Source organism: Phalangium opilio, unplaced genomic scaffold (assembly GCF_054372755.1).
Source record: "Phalangium opilio isolate 3A_F unplaced genomic scaffold, DU_Popi_V2 ptg000082l_1, whole genome shotgun sequence".
Taxonomy (NCBI): domain Eukaryota; kingdom Metazoa; phylum Arthropoda; class Arachnida; order Opiliones; family Phalangiidae; genus Phalangium; species Phalangium opilio.
The window spans coordinates 19651376-19668337 of NW_028324189.1; the positions used below are offsets into that span (position 1 = coordinate 19651376).

Sequence of the window (16962 nt, forward strand, 5' to 3'; positions counted from 1 at the left end):
TTTTTTAACCCAAAACTTTTGAATTTCGCGGCAATTAATGTACTTTAAAGATAGTTTAAATTAACTTAATTGTGAAATAGAAAATATTGGGCTTTACCAATGGCTTGGGTAGTTTTAATCATAATTGAAGAGATTATTTAAAAGTTATTTGAGCTTTTAACCAAAAAATGTATATTTTGGTTTAATTTCACGTTAATTATATTTAATTGAGTTAAAATTAACGTAGGACTGTGTTTTGGCAGTGTAAATTTAGGTTATAAAATGAGTTTAAATGTATAGGAGACATTGATAAATCAAACACTTTTTAACTTTTATTAATATAAACTAAAGTAAATTTTAAACATAACTGAAGAAACTGAACCATGAGGTTCAGGAAAATAATAACGACTACATTTACCCGGGTGTAAATGAGACTTGCAAAAAGGAGAACTGATTTATACACTAGAAAATTTCTCCTTATATACAATTCCATTTGGATGCTAATTCCTATCCGCAAAGGGGGAAGGGTGGCAACCAGAACGATCTAGGATCTTTGGGGTTGATGTAGTTACGCGATGGCAGTGGACTGAGCATAAACCGGCGGTTTAAAATGTGAGGCTTCCATCCTCTGTCGTCTGCAATGGGTCGTCTGCAACGGTAGGCCTAAACCGTTGCAAGCTTTTTCTGCTTGCTATTTCTTCTTGCCTCAAAAAAGTATTAGGTACTTCATTAGTAAAAACTTATAGATCTCTCCTAAAAATTTGTAAACGTTTTATTTCGGTTTAATCAAATCAATTATATTAGTAATCAATTCACCTTTGTCTGCTGGTTTGAAAGAAGGTATGTCATTGTTAACGCGTGCGTAATTATGATCAATAATCATTGATGAAAACTGTGTAATTTTCAAAAAATAGTTCGGCCGTAGTCAACTTCTAATTTATAACATTAAATTTACCGTTAATAACTCTTGAAAATGAAGTGCTTTGTATTGGGCTTGACGAGACTTCATAAACTGAATCGAACCTCCTAATTTTAATATGGTCATCAGCGTTTGAAGGTAGTAATGGTCTTTCTATATGCGGCCGCGAATTAAGTTATTTGGTCTGTTACGCGTCAATTTCAATTGATTTATATTTTTTTAGGCCTACTATGATTTTCCGATTCCGAAATATCAGCACAAAAAGCAAAGGTTTCACCGAGGTTAGGATCATTTTTCGCACAACTAGTAGAAGTTTGGCTGACGGTATCTTTATTCTCCGACCTCAAATTAGCCGCAGTTGAAGTAGAATTCTTGCCAACGTTTAATTCATCACCTAAATCTACAATTGTTAATGAAATTTAATTGAATTCTAAATAAAGAATATTCTATTAGTCGTTTCTGAACGTTTTGGCATAAACATTGTTGGTATTGCATTCTGTGTTAATCGGTTTTTAGTTTTTAGTTTTAATATTCATAAAATATCCTGAAAATGCATCTGACATATATTGTGGTTGTGGTGAAGGTAATCCGCAGTTTATTTGGAAAAGATTCTCTCGCCCGATGGTTTTGAGTCAAATTAATGAACTACAAAATGATTTTCTTTCCAAAAAGAACCTAACCTGATATGTTAAAAATCTCACCGATTTTTCTCAATATGAAATTCAAAAAGGGAAAATCTTTGATTTTTTCTTTGCTTAACCCACAGTTATTAACAGAACAACGACTTCCAGGCATTTTAAATTACTAAGAAAAAAAGTTTAATTTTTATTATTATTATTATTTTTTAAGACATATTTTCCGGAAGTCCCCGAGGTCTGATATATACTGTAAAAATAGTTTTCACTTGATACTCGGCGTTTTACGTCAGTTATGGCTGATTACCCACAAAATATAATCTTACCGAAAAGGTAGTGGGATCGTTTGGGGCAACACTATTTTACTCCGAAATTATTTTTGCCGAATTACCCCAAATTCTAAAATAGTAGAAATATCCCATGCGTTGTCTGCTAAAACATCCTAAATGACTTCTGGCTTCGCCTTCGGCTTTTCGGGGTAAATTAGTGACCGTTTCGGCACTTTTCGGCACAAAAAGGTGCAGTAAAATATAAAAATACGGCCCCCACACTAAAAGTCGCAATTAAATCAAGCAAAAATTCAAATCCATTTCAGAAACTAAATAAGCCTAACTAAACTACCCTCTCTCGCCCCAACGACTATTAAAATAATAAATTTTTCGGCAAAGATCAAAAACTCAACTAAACATTGACATTAATGTGAACTGTTTATTGAAACTCAATTTATAAGCTAAATCTACTCTACCGAACCACAATCTAACGATAATTTCAACTTAATTAAGTTTGATTAACGTAAAATTCGACCAAAAACGTACATTTTTGGGACAAAAATTAAAATAACCCTTAATTAACTGCATAATCAAGATTAAAACTAAGCTATAAGCTTGTAAATCTCTTTTTTCCTATTTAAAACTGAAATTAATTTTTATTATCTTTATAATACATTAATATTCATGAAATTCCAAAGTTTGGGGTAAAATAGGGTTTTTCCGGCAAAATATTATGGTGTGAAATGAAAATTATGCCGAGTCTTTGAAAAAGCGCGAAATTGAAAAGTTTGGGGTAAAATAGGGTTTTTTCGGCAAGGATTGAATTTTCAATTAAGCATTGATATTAATGTGAATTATTTATTGAATCTCAATTAATAAGCTAAATCTACTCTGCCGAACCACAATCCAACGTTAATTTCAACTTAATTAAGTTTAATTAACGTAAACTTCGACCAAAAACGTACATTTTTGGGACAAAATTAAAATAACCTTTAATTAAACTGCATAATTAAGATTAAAAATAAGGTATAAGCTGATAAATCCCCTTTTTTCCCTATTGAACACTGAAATTAATTTACATTATCTTTATAATACATTGATATTCAGGAAATTCCAAAGTTTGGAGTAAAATAGGGGTTTTTCGGCAAGGATTGAGTTTTCAATTTAACATTGATATTAATATGAATTATTTATTGAATATCAATTTATAAGCTAAATCTACTCTGCCAAACCACAATCCAACGTTAATCTCATCTTAATTAAGTTTAATTAACGTAAAATTCGACCAAAAACGCACATTTTTGGGACAAAAATTAAAATAACTTTTAATTAAACTACATAATTAAGATTAAAACTAAGCTATAAGCTGGTAAATGCCTTTTTTCCATTTAACACTGAAATTAATTTATGTTATCTTTGTATACTATTAACGGGCGCGAAATCATTCGTTCGAGTGAATGGGAGAGAATTGTGGTGAGGTGATATTTTATTTCGTGTATTTTAAAATGATGGGGATTATAATAGTTAGTTTAAGCATTGCACTTAACTGTACAAGTGAGGTTAATGATTGTGAGTTGTATTTCGCGTTTGCACGATATATTTAATGACAGAGAGAGGTTTATTGTGTTACCTTAATTTAAATGGAAGGTTTAATACTCCCTTTAAATTTCCTTTCACCCGTCGACTAAAAAAGGAAAATTGGGGAAAGTACGTTCCCAAAAATGTGCGGAACAACAAATGAAACCTAAAATATTGCAGTCTGCATCCCCTCCTGCGGCAACAAATTTCTCCAAGCAATTTTTTTAGAGATGGCCGATACCAGGCTTAACCCGATACCGAACGATACCGGTACAAACATGAACCGATACCGATCGATACCGATATGGTATCGGTTCATCCCTACAGGCGCGTACTAAGAAAGATTTTCGCTTATTAGTTGTTAGATAAACTGAGTTCAGGTACTTTTTATATAAATGAGAACTCGTCACGATTGTGATTCATAGAAATAAGATATTATCACCATCATTACGTTACGAAAACACCTAAAATGTGATGTAGCGTCATATACGCATTTTAAACGAGTATCGGTTTAGTGTTGGTATCGAACCATCCGATCCGATACAATCGGGAAACCCTGAGTATCGGTGCCGATATCGATATGGTATCGGTACCGGTTCATCCCTAATTTTTTTTTCTATTTCTTTTTCGGTCGGTTTCGGTTAAGCATGGTTTTCACTTGAAAGAAAAAAACCAACTTTCCAGCTGGACGCCAAATAAGTTTTATGGCTTTTGGTATTCAATTTGCCGCCATAATTTAAAATGGCAACCAGAAATTGGAAAAAAACGTTCCTGCTTTTCAACCAATTTCACAAAAAAAACTTATTTTACGTCCATGGATAAAGAATGCGCGTAAGGAAATTTGTTTTCACGGTACAGGATAGGCAACTCCCAATTTCCGAGGACAGCTGATTCTGTATATACTCTGTTAAAGCATCGTTTTTTTGTCTGCACGCGCAAAGCTAGGTCTCTTTGTAACGTAGCTTTGTCCGTGCTGACAAGAGAACCAAAAAAATAAAATTTTCAGGATTAAAATTATTAGCGAGTTTTCTTAGCTATGTCATACCAACGAGCTTTATGGACGCTGAGGCTTAGCTTTCCGCCATCTTTTGAAATAGCGTGCTGAAAAATATCCCAACTGGCAACACCGGGGCTTTTTACTGCTAGTCTTTCATATAACTAACCTTTAATATAATTATTTTAACTACAGCAAAACCTTCGACATCCTTTGATAATAGATATCCTAAATAATATAAATCCATGTCGAAGTATAGCTCCAAAGCTTTACTTTACTATATTAGTTATTATTTTTTCGGGATTTTCATTAATTTGGACCGAAGACTTCATTAGTCGCGTCATTTAAGATTGGTAAATCAAAAATTTAAACGATCCTTTGAAAAAATTTTATTTTGTCACTAAACATATATTATTTAAAATAGCACTAAAAAAAGGGGAAATGGATTTAATAATTTTTAAATAGTTTGAAAAGAAAAGGTTTTAAGGGTTTAATATATATATATATATATTTTTATTTTTGTTATTATTATTTTTTTATATTTATTATTATTATTATTATTATTATTATTATTATTATTATTATTATTATTTATTTATTTATAAGATTATTCGTAATAGTATCCACGTCCTCGTTGACCCCGGCCGTACTGCCTAGGCCAGCTCTCTCCCCGCCAGTATGGGCCTTTGTTTGCATGGCGACGGCCACGCCCCCGGGTTCGGCTGGGTCTAGCGGAGCCTGCGTCCTCCGCATGTTCCTAATGGATAAAGTAACATGGTATATAAAAATTAGTAATGATTTTCTGCCCATTCCATTCAACCTTTTAAATAAAGTCAACGACAAAAAAAATTACAGTGAAGCTTACATATTTTTCAGGTCCTTCGATTTTTTTCTAAGGCTTGTAAGCCTTTCGCGACTTTATCATGCTCGTCCAGCAATTGCTGGCCAAAGAGCTCATTTGTTCTTGATATTGTTTTATTTTTCATTAATTCTTTGGTTCTTGGGAACCCGTCAAATATATTTTCCCTTCGACGCTCCTCGAAACCTTCCATTTGAGCCAAAACATTTTCTTGGCAATCCTCTATCGAGGCCTTTATTCTCTCCTGAAAAACAATTTTTTTAATAATAATTAATGACATTTTAAGAAAATGACTTATAAACGTGTAGCGCCTTAGACGTTTCGAAATTGCAATATTAATTTAAAGGGATAGTTGCAGCATATTGCTAGGACCGTTTATTTAGATTTTAGTTATAGTTAACATTACCAAATCATTCTGCTTCTTAGCATCGTTTAGTTCCGTGAGAACATGACACAGAACATGTTCTGTTTGGAAGTATATCGCTTCCTTCTGTTTAATGCCGGAAGAGTAGCGCTTGGATTGTTTTATGAAGTCATCGACTTCCGGGAAGAACGTGTTTTGCTCAAAATGGGTCTATTGAAATAAAATTGTGGGTTTTACTATTATATAAGAATATCGTATAACCAGAAGAAATAAAGAAATTTTGAAGAATAGCTTTTTATGAAGATTAAAGCTATTCTTCACTATATTAGAAAGAGTACTAGAGTAATTACTGAAGTAATCATTAATCGGTCTGAGAGACTGTTCACAAGTTGATCCATTATAAATTTGAAAATTTACAATATTTCCGAAAACGAACCAAAACTAAACTAAACCAAAACCGAAGTGAGCTCTAGCCTGCTCTTGAGAAAAGGATCATTGTAGTGGGAATCAGTATAGCCCGAGGGATTGACTATAACCCAAGGGATGGAGCATAGCACGAGGGGTCGGTCATTCGAAGAAAAAGAAGTTCATCTTGAAATAAATGCAATTTTTATAAATTTCTCTATATTTTGTAATTTATTCGTGGATTTCCATAAACATTTATATATTTTTGATTTTCTTGTTGTATTTCTTTATTTATGCGGTAATTACGAAATAAAGTTGGATTTCAATAAAAATCCTTTTTTATTTTTTAACAGTAACATCTTTTCTCCAATAGATACATAATTCAATATGCAGTTTCGCATTTAACAAGTTATTTTCGGTCTTCAACAAATTATAATTTTTTATGGGATTCTTAAACATATGATGGGTTTTTGTATTTTGCCAAAAATACAATGTTATTTTTACTTCTCACAGGATGTTTAGAAATGACCGACCCCTTGGTATAGAATCGTTCATCCCTGCATGATGAGAAATGGGGGAAGGAAGTTTAAATTATACAGGGTGTTCCGGAAAGGATGGTAAGTACAGTGAGTTCTTCGGCCATTTCGAGTCGAAAATGTTCTATGACATTTTGCACAAAGGCACACCTTTTAAAATTTATGAACGCAGTTTTTTACTGATGAGCCGTTATTTTTAAGTAAGAAACGGCAAGACAACGCAAATTAAATTGTATAGGTTTTGAATTACGCTTGATTTATATAAAATCACTCGTAAAACCCGCGCGCTCTTAAAACAAAGTGAACATTTTTTAAACACGGACTGTTCAAAATCTATACAGTTTCGTTCAATAAGCATTGTTTTTGGATTTCCTACATAAATGTAATGTAACTTCAAAAAGGTGTAACTTGTGGGAAAATTTCATGGAACATTTTCAGCTTAAAATCGACCAAAGAACCCAATAGACAATTGAGTCCAGACTATAGTAGCGCTTAAAATAAACGACCCTCTCCCAGTAAAGGCTTACGGCTATTTCTGTTTTATAGCATGTACCAGCGGCGGCTACATAGTGTTAACCTACTCTCATGCCTATAAGCGCAGCATTCAATGGCTACACAATGATTCCTATTAGCCATATGCATTCTTGGTAATAAATTTATAGGGATCAATGGAGAGATGTGGTTTGAAATATCCTCTAGCTCTGTCTAGTAATAAACTTAGGGTTGGTGACTTTAGGATCGCTTGGTAACACCTTTGCGCTAAAAAGTATAAACAAAAAACAATTAGCATGGCACCTAAAGACCTGGGAACGTATCTTACAATTGAATTATTGCCAATGTGTGGGTAATTTCCCACATCGCGAGAAATTTAGGTTTGGTTTTAGGCTCTGTGGGGAAAAAGTAATATTTTTCCGAAATCGATCAAATGTCGGAATTTTCCTGTTAAAGGGTTAATAGTGCAGACTGTGCAGTTAAAATTAGTGTATTTTCGAAAATTATATCCGGTTTAATAATTTTAAGCGACATTTTGAAATAAGTTCGGCACTGAAAATGAAAGAAAGCATATTTTGAGAATTTTTAAGCTTTATAGCATTTTGGGGCATTTGTACATATTGTCAAAGCCATGCGGAGTGATATTCCATATTAAACTTAGTATGATAAAATAGTCCCGATAAATATGACTTTAAAAAAGGGGGTGTTGGAAATGCGGGAAATTTTTAAAATGGAAGTGGGAAAATCCACTTTCTAACATTTTCAACACTGATTTGAAGGTTTTGGTCATGGCTAAACAGTTTTTTATTGTTTTAAAGCTTATTTTGACACGTTATCTCTCAAAAGTAATTAATGTAATGATAAAATGTTTTCGGGGAATGGAATTGTGCCCGAAAACCCGAGATAAGTAAATTTTTGAAATTGATTACCTGTAAAATAAGTTATTTCAACGGAAAACGGTAATGGAACGTTTTTTCTTAAGCATCCCTTTCAGTTTCAATTAAATAGAAAAATTAATATCTGAACCTTAAGTCAAGTGATAACCTTAGTCTTATCGATACTTTTTTAAGTTTTGATTCTAATCAAGACATTTTTGATTAATATCTGTTCCTTCAGTCTTAATTATTTATTTTAATGTTGAAACCGGGGTTGATTTTAGCCATTATTTTATCGCATATTTCCTCATACCATAGAATCGGTATTATTAATTAATTCCCGATGGGGGTTGACCAAAAATATACCAGATGTTCCCACGCAGATCGTTCTTAAAGACTGTTTTAATGCCATTGTTCCAACAACATAAGGATATTGCTCTTAACTTTCACGTTCAACATAAATGACTTTAAAGTATGTCTTATTCTGGCAGTTGGTGAAATAGGGAATTTTTTTGATTAATATCTGTTCCTTGAGTATTCATTTTAATTAAGGTTAATAAGAAACTGATTTACATTTTCAAAATCTGAACTAAGCAGAAACATATGTAATGGGTACCTTAACTTCAAAAAAAAAGTAAATAATTAAAAGTTGGTATTCTTATTATAATTAACATAAATCAATTTTTACAATCGTTTATTGAAACTTGAGACGCCCCCTAAAAATTCCAGATATATGACCAAATTGACAATTTTACACAATTTATAAAAACGCTGATTTATGTCTGTTTAACCTTTAGCTCAAACTTTTTATAAGCCCAATATGAAATTATAAAAAAACGTCTTGATTTGGACCAAGGCCGAAAAAACAAACGATATGTCTGAGGTTTATCAGTTGACTGAAGTTTCAGATATTGCAATTTCTTTTTAAATTACTTTTATTCCTTTAATCCTTAATCAATATTTAATTCAATCAACTTATTTTTACTGTTAATCGATCTATTCCCTCTAAATTAATTTCAAAAATTACATATCTACGCTTTTTCAAGAATAATTCCATTTTCCGAAAACATTTTATCATGAAATTAATTATTTTGAAGGGAGTACGTGTTGGGTGACGAATATTGAATATTTGAAATATTATACGAAGTGTCTAAAAAGAGCAAGCGATCTTTGATATAACTCGAAAGGAAAATGTAAATATTTGATAGTGGATGCATATATTGGGGACGCGAATTTATACATTTAACTTCGAATATCGAAATGTTACATTTTTTTGTCGCGACTATGAAGGAAAGGTTGCACTGCAGTTTCCCTCTCCGAACTTCAAAGCTTCTTGGCCATAACTCAATCTAGATTTGGAACGTCATCACCCCTTACTACATTGTTGGCGTTACTTGTATTGTACACCGGTTACGTATTACGCGGAATGATTTTATCAGGCGTAGAGACCATTTCCGAAAACACACAGGGGCGAGGAGACCATTGGGGTATTCTTCCTTGCACCAAGGGCCATCGTCAGACGGTGCCAAAGTTCACTACAGGCGGGAGGAAAGTCAACTCGCACTGCCTCTAGCGGTGCTTCTAGGCGAGAGGGAGAAGACCCCAATGGCGGCATCGCCCCAGTGTTTTAGTTTCTCCTTATGTAATTTGTGTACGATCGGTCCATGGCAGTTCTGGTAAGGTATGATGTGTTCAACCATTTTATTTCCTCAGGAAATAACAAGTCATCGGAACTGAGAAGTATTTCTTTTTATGTAAACTTTACCCTTTCCTTTGGTTATATTTACACCGATATCATATTTTTCCAGTGCATAAAAGGAGAGCTACCTACTAAAAGAAACAAGACAGGACCGAGGTTGTTGCTTTGTCTTAAGTAGACAACATAAGTTTATAAATTAGTTTGAGCAAAATAAATTCTTTATCATAATTTCTTGACATCAGTCTTCCCAGCAACTTACAACAGATTTAAACTTTTTTGGTGCAAACTTGAAAATTTGTCAAGGCAACAAGAATTAAAACTGTGCTTCCAACTTAGTAATCATCGACACGAAATCCCTTCAAAATAATTAATTTCATGATAAAATGTTTTCGGAAAATGGAATTATTCTTGAAAAAGCGTAGATATGTAATTTTTGAAATTAATTTAGAGGGAATAGATCGATTAACAGTAAAAATAAGTTGATTGAATTAAATATTGATTAAGGATTAAAGGAATAAAAGTAATTTAAAAAGAAATTGCAATATCTGAAACTTCAGTCAACTGATAAACCTCAGACATATCGTTTGTTTTTTCGGCCTTGGTCCAAATCAAGACGTTTTTTTATAATATCTGTCCCTTCAGTCTTAATGTAATTAAAATTTGAATAATTTCATGTTTTTTGTACCGACATACATTTGGGGTTGATCTATTTCTAATAGCTTAAAGAAGTACTTAAGTATAGTTAATTATATGAACTCATATCCAATAACATAGTTTTCGAAAAGCATATAATGTTGTACTTTATATATGAAGTTAGTTCAAAAATGACAGTATTTGAAATGTAGAATAAATTTTTTTATTTGTTGTGTACACTCTAAACATATATCAATGAGAATTTTTGAGGAAATGCATCATGAGTAGAAGAGCTTGAAGACGATGTCTATATAAGCATATTGTGTTGTACTTTATTTATGAAAAGTTTAAAAACGACGGTATTTGAAATATGGAAGAAAAATATTTGTTTCGTACACTGTATACATATACAGTGTTGTCGAGATCAGACCAACAGCTTCCTTTATGTACAACCCCCAATACTGCCAACGGGTGATGTCGTGCTAAATTATACAGGGTGTAAATAAATGTTTAGAATTCATGTTTTATTGTATTTAAGTGACAACGAGTGGCAAGATACACAAAGAATACAGGAGAATATGCGTGAATGCAACAAAATATTTTAAAGCACAGTCCTACGATTAGTCTTAGAACCTGGGCCTCAAATTGCAACCTCTAAACTGTTTAGTAAACAACTCAACGTAAATATTCGAAGTGTCTACCATTGTGGTTGAGGCACTCTTCCAGATGACTGTCCGTGTCTTGCATTACATTTGCAACCACTAAACTCATGACGCATGGCAAGACTAATGGTATTGCCGTCTTAGGTACTTCTCGTCCGTTAAGGCTTGATGTAGGGGGATATGATTATGCCTGTAGTAATGCCCTTGTAAACTGGCACGAACAGTAGAATGGCTTAGTGCAACTTCTTGTTCCACCGCTCTACTACAAGCATGAGATTGGCTTCAAAACTTTCTACGATGTCAAAGTCTGTATCCTCATTACAGACTATACAGTCTCTTCTACGTTCACGATCTTGCACTATCGAAATGACGAAAGTCCTCGCACCCAAATGTCGGTGTGGAGACCGTTCGGCATAAAGCACTACCTTTAGTTGAACCAGAGAGAATTTTACACATGTGTAAAATTCTCTATGGTTGAATGTTACCGCGACCTTCACCCAAAATAAACTTGCTGCCCAATTTTTCCTGGTTAGAATAAGTTGGCATTTTGCTAGGAAACGAGACCAACTACTGTAATTCTACTACTTAGCGACACTGAAAGCCCCTTTATATCTAAAAAGACCGGAAGTTCCTCAAAGTTGAGTTTTCAAAGATTGTCAGCTTGAGCAGCAGGTCATAGTATGTATAGTGGTGAAGGTCGCTTTAACATTCGACACGTGACACCACGGTATGTTTGGTCCTCCAATGTCCTGACCCTATAGGTCCAAACAATTACCATCCAGTTTTTCGGCTCAGCGTTGCGGTATTGCCGGTCCCATTTGAAATACAATTTCTGTAGTGTTACAATTTTAACAATACGCCTGTTAAAAAGGCACAAATACCGAAAAAAGAAACCATTGTAATAAAGGTCGGCCCCCTAACCTTAAACTATGAACAAAATAAAGAAAACATAAAGGTTTCTTTGGGAATGACTTTGAAGCAGAAGGTCCGAGTTGTCTGAGGAACCGAGAAAAAAGGCCGTAGTGAAAACTAATCGTCGTTACGTAGCAGTTAGGACCGAATTTAATTAGTTAGTCTCGTCTTTTAGCAAAATGCCAGTGTATTCAAACCAGGGAAAATTGAACATGATGTTTACGAGGATTACCTAAAACGGCAAAACCTTTGCGTGAACTAATTGAAGCCGATCCATTATTTTTAGAAAGGTACTGTTCTCTGACGAGGCTATTTAAGGATGGTACCTTAAACCTTCATAACGTGCATTTTTGGGAGGGCATTCTTGGAAACCAAATTATCGGACCCTTTTTCTTGATAAGAAAATCTCTGAAGGCATTTACTTGGACTTCCTGCGTCATGAGTTCGTTGCTTGTAAAGTAATTGAAAGACATGGACAGATGAAGAGTGCCTGCACCACAATGGTAATCACATTGAACATTTACGTTGACGTTGATGTGTACCAAACGGATTCGATTAGAGGTTGTAATTTGAGGCCCAAATTCCAAGACTTATCGTAAGACTGTGCTTTAAAATTTTCTGTTGCTCCCCCCACTTGACTGGTATGCTAGGTGGTATTTCAGTAGAAGAAAATTTATTGAATTAGGGATAGCGAGAGATGGCTAGTGATATGGCTTAGTTATGGGCTAGACGCCCTTGTTTTATTGGCAACATTATTACATTGAATGTTGCCAGATTAAATTGTTGCTGGTGATTTGGCGAACTATGCTAATGATATATTAAAATTTAAATGGAAAAGTTTCATTTTGACACATTCCTTACCCTAAAATTTTGTGTTTGGAGCCTATTAATGCATTATAGTGATAATGTAATTAATTTTAGTGTTAAATAGGAAAACATTTAGGCTGAAAGAACAACTGGCGTAGTTTAATCTTATTTTGTTATTTCAGTTAAGGGTTATCTATAGTTACCCAAAAAAAACCTGTTGTTTTCGATTAATTTTAATTAAATATGATCATTAAGTTGAAATTAACGGCTTATCTTCTTTTACTAGTGTTATTTCAGTTTATTATACGAGTTTGAACAAGAAATTCTGCAAACTTTAGAGGAGTGACTGTTTGACTCTTGCAGAACAATCACTACTTTGCCCCAAAACTTTTAAATATCACGCCTTTTCAATGGCTCTCTTTTCAAAATGGGGAAAAAAGCTTTTAAATGACAATTTAATTAATCGTAAGAATTAAACAGGAAAATGGAGGCTGGGTGAAAGATTTGTTAGTTTAATTATAAGGTATCCATGAATTTACCCAAAACACGAATCTTTCACATTCTGGTGCCGTGCTCCCAGCCAAGTCGAGCACTGACATCCTTTTCTCGAAGCAACTCGTGGCACTTTTAAGCCCACTGTAACTTCGTGATGGGTATAGGTGAAAGTCTGAAATTTTGCTTGCCGCGAGGACTGTCAATCCTAGCTATTGTTTCCAAATTTCAAGTTCCTACCCTATATGCTTTTCGAAATATCGCAGGTGAAATTTACCTTATTTTGTCACTCACTCACTCACTCACCGATCATCAAAATTCTAAGGTACTTCTAGAGGAGATAGAAACTTAAAATTCAGGATTTAGTTTTCATTTATTTTATAAAGCACAGAAAAATTAAAACATCCCGAATTTTTTATAAAATTGTTCTTTAGTTCTTTATTTTAAAACTAGATGGCGCTGCCGTCTTTTCAACAGAAATAGTGTGTGTTCTTGATGAAAGGACGTAATGGTCCAAAGTTAACCGAAAGTTAAATATATATTAAAGCTAATAGGAGTAGTAGTTTAATAGAAATGTGTCGTAACTGATGCTACATTCTTTTATTAGGATATCGCGTACAATCTTTATTGCATATTCTCTGCGGGTCGAAAGGGGTAATTCAGCGTAAATATGGACAAACGTTAGCGATTATATTGGCAAACGAAGTACCACGAGAGGGTCTTGTTTTAATATAACTACCGAAGTATAACGAGAGGGTCTACAAAAAGAAGTGAGATCCTAAGAAAAACATTAACATGTACAAAAATGGGCCAAGCCTCGCTTCGTGCCCTCTCCGCCGTAAAAGTTCTGAAATCCCATGTAGAGCCAAGTCTGCCTTTTGGTCTCATTCAATCGCCAATTGAACAATTATGTTATAAATTAAGTACTTTTCCTAATTAATAACCAATATTCTTTGACTCTATCATTATTATACATCTTTGTTCGTATCAAAAATATCGTGACTTGGCAAGCGCAGGTGTACATAAGGTTATGCATAACTCGCCTTATAAACTTGTAAATAGGGTTATGCATAACTCACCATATAATTTGTACATAGGGTTGTGCATGACTCATCTTATAAACTTGTACATATCCCCTCGACCATAAACGATTTAGTGAATATCCCTTCGACTCCCTTTTAATATTACTTACCTGCGATTGCCAAGTCACGATATTTTTGATACGAACAAAGATGTATAATAATGATAGAGTCAAAGAAGATTGGTTATTAATTAGGAAAAGGACTTAATTTATAACATAATTGTTCAATTGGCGATTGAATGAGAACAAAAGGCAGACTTGGCTCTACATGGGATCTCAGAACTTTTTAGGGCGGAGAGGGCACGAAGCGAGGCTTGGCCCATTTTTGTACATGTTAATGTTTTTCTTAGGTTAATTATACTTGATTGAGTTTAATTTAACGGCTTATCTTGTTTATCTTGTGTGGATTTATTTTATAATAAAAGTTTCAATAAAATATTAACTTAAATTGCAATTACCCTAAAATTTTAATGTATGCGCTTTTGATGTATTTTAATGATCATTTAGATTAATTTGATAGTGAAATAGGAAACTACTGTGGCTGTACGAAAAACTTGTGAGGTTTTAATCTTAATTTGAGCGTGGTTCGTGAGAGTGGATTAAGCTTAAAATTTATTTGAATTTTTTACCCTATTTGCAATGTTTAGTGCAGTTTAATATTTTTGCCATATATTCATCATTATGGTACCCTAAACTTTTGGGTAGTTTAAACAGTTTATTTAAAAGTTATTTGAGCTTTTATCCAAAAATGTATATTTTGGTTTAATTTCACGTTAATTATATTTAATTGAGTTAAAATTAACGTAGGATTGTGTTTTGGCAGTGTACATTTAGGCTATAAAATGAGTTTAAATGTATACTTCACCTTAATTGCAATTTTTAGTGGAGTTTTCGATTCTTATTTTACCCTAAACTTTTGAATTTCGCGCCTATTAAGGTGCTTTCGAGATAATTTAAATTAGCTTAAGTGTGAAAGAGAAAACATGGGGCTTTACCAACGGCTTGGTTAGATACAATCTTAATCAAGGACATCATTTAAGAGTTATCTGAGTTTTCATCCAAAAAAAAATGTACATTCGGGGTTTAATTTCACGTTAATTACACTTAATTACGTTGAAATTAACTTGTCGTCAGTGCTCATTAAGCTTATAAAATGACTTTTAATAAATAATTCACCTTAACTCTAATGTTTAGAGGAGTTTTTTATTATTTCCAACACATTGCGTTAAATTTTTATCATATCCTGTGCTAGGTTTGTGGTAAAGATTATCTATACAATATGTTAATGAATGATGTTATTCTATAGTTTAGCTTGAATACCAGTAATTAAATCAAATACCTATACAATTCATAGCAATTTAAACCAATAAACAAACGGCAACGTGGACTGTGGAAATAGCAAACAACGTAACCCTCCGTTTCTAACGTGGTTACGTTGAGAGAATCTGTGATGTAAACATGAAAATTATTTGACTAATTAAATTATATAACGACACTGTCCTCCTGGATTAACCAGCACCACTGTTACTTATGAATTAAACAATCCACTGTTGGTAACAAATAGTTTATAAAATGATAACGTAACATCACAGTATAACTGATTCAATAGGACCAAAATTGTTTTAACGAATAATCTGGTCCTCTACATTGGTTTAGTTTTAAGGAATTATATCACACACCTTCACAATTAGTAGCATTTTAGTGAGATTAACAAATAATGAAACCGCGTATACCTGTCCTCAAATGAGAATGTTGAGTGAACTGCGCTAACCAGTAACCTATACACCACTCTTTTAACTGCCGTAGGAAAACACATTGAACATTTTGTGATCTTTCCTGTAATATTTTGAAGTTGAATTCTTCACAGGGTGAAAACACTACCGTTGATTTCTAAACCATTAACAAATAATGAAACCCAGTATACCTCATACGTAACTCTCCGTTTCCAACGTGGTTACGTTGAGAGAATCTGTGCTGATGTAAACATGGAAATTCCTCTACATTGGTTTAGTTTAAGGAAATATATCACACACCTTCACAATTAGTAGCATTTTGGTGAGATTAACAAATAATGAAACCCTGTATACCTCAGTCCTCATATATTTGTTTGTAGCAGGAAACGAAGCAGACTGCGTATTTTTGGAATACAGAGCTGGAAATGAGCTTTTTTTATCTTGAAAGGGGAAAGACTATATAAATACTATATTACATAGACAAACTAAAATACAACTTAAGCCTTGGCCGTAAAGAACGTTCAAAAACTTACTTTAAATGATATAAAAACCTCTGTTAACTGTAATTATTTACCTGAATTACTTTTCTAGACGAAAATTCGACCTGATAACGACCTATTTCTTATTAAGGGTGCTACAGTTAATTAGAAAATACATATAAAGGTGCTCAAGCTCGGATGAAATAGTAAAGTAATCTGTCAGCGTCTACTGCTAGATAGTCTGACTCAAAAGTAATTTTGACGTACTTTCAGAATTAACTAAAATTAACATACTTAGAGTTAATTGATTTAAATTAAACTAGCCGATAGCACACCTTGAATACATAATTGTTAAATTAAGAGTATTCCGAAAAGTAACTTCGCTCTAGTTTTTCAGTTAGAGGTGGCTAAATATCACGAAAAACCCCATGTTAATCTCCATAGGAAAAATGGTAAAAGCATGTGAATTTTGCTTTAACGTTACAAAAGAGTATCAAGTCATATCTACAAGGGCCTACCGGCCCTGTAGAATTAGGATATCCTTAAAACTTCTCAAAGA

General features: G+C 33.4%; 1 protein-coding gene and 1 long non-coding RNA gene across 10 annotated transcripts in view; both read right to left on the reverse strand.

Moving 5' to 3' along the window:
- The window catches only part of LOC149653644 (uncharacterized), a 100955-nt gene extending 84322 nt beyond the window's left edge, over window positions 1-16633 (reverse strand). For 2 of the 9 annotated variants that reach the window (XR_016371386.1, XR_016371388.1), the window contains exons 1-3: window positions 16279-16414; window positions 16116-16224; window positions 15925-16027 (exon numbers count right to left, since the gene is read on the reverse strand). This is a non-coding gene — a long non-coding RNA (uncharacterized LOC149653644). Of the gene's footprint in view, window positions 1-15924; window positions 16028-16115; window positions 16225-16278; window positions 16420-16457 lie in introns of those variants that run through there. The other 7 variants (XR_016371382.1, XR_016371381.1, XR_016371387.1 and 4 more) reach the window with 7 other exon arrangements.
- LOC149653645 (uncharacterized) lies at window positions 4996-8317 on the reverse strand. Its single transcript, XM_089847168.1, has 4 exons — window positions 8219-8317; window positions 5640-5807; window positions 5240-5477; window positions 4996-5131 (listed from the first exon to the last, which is right to left on the reverse strand). Exons 1-3 carry the CDS (start codon window positions 8315-8317, stop codon window positions 5247-5249), a joined length of 498 nt encoding a protein of 165 aa, XP_089703294.1. The 3' UTR covers window positions 4996-5131; window positions 5240-5246.
- Window positions 16634-16962: the final 329 nt, after the last annotated feature.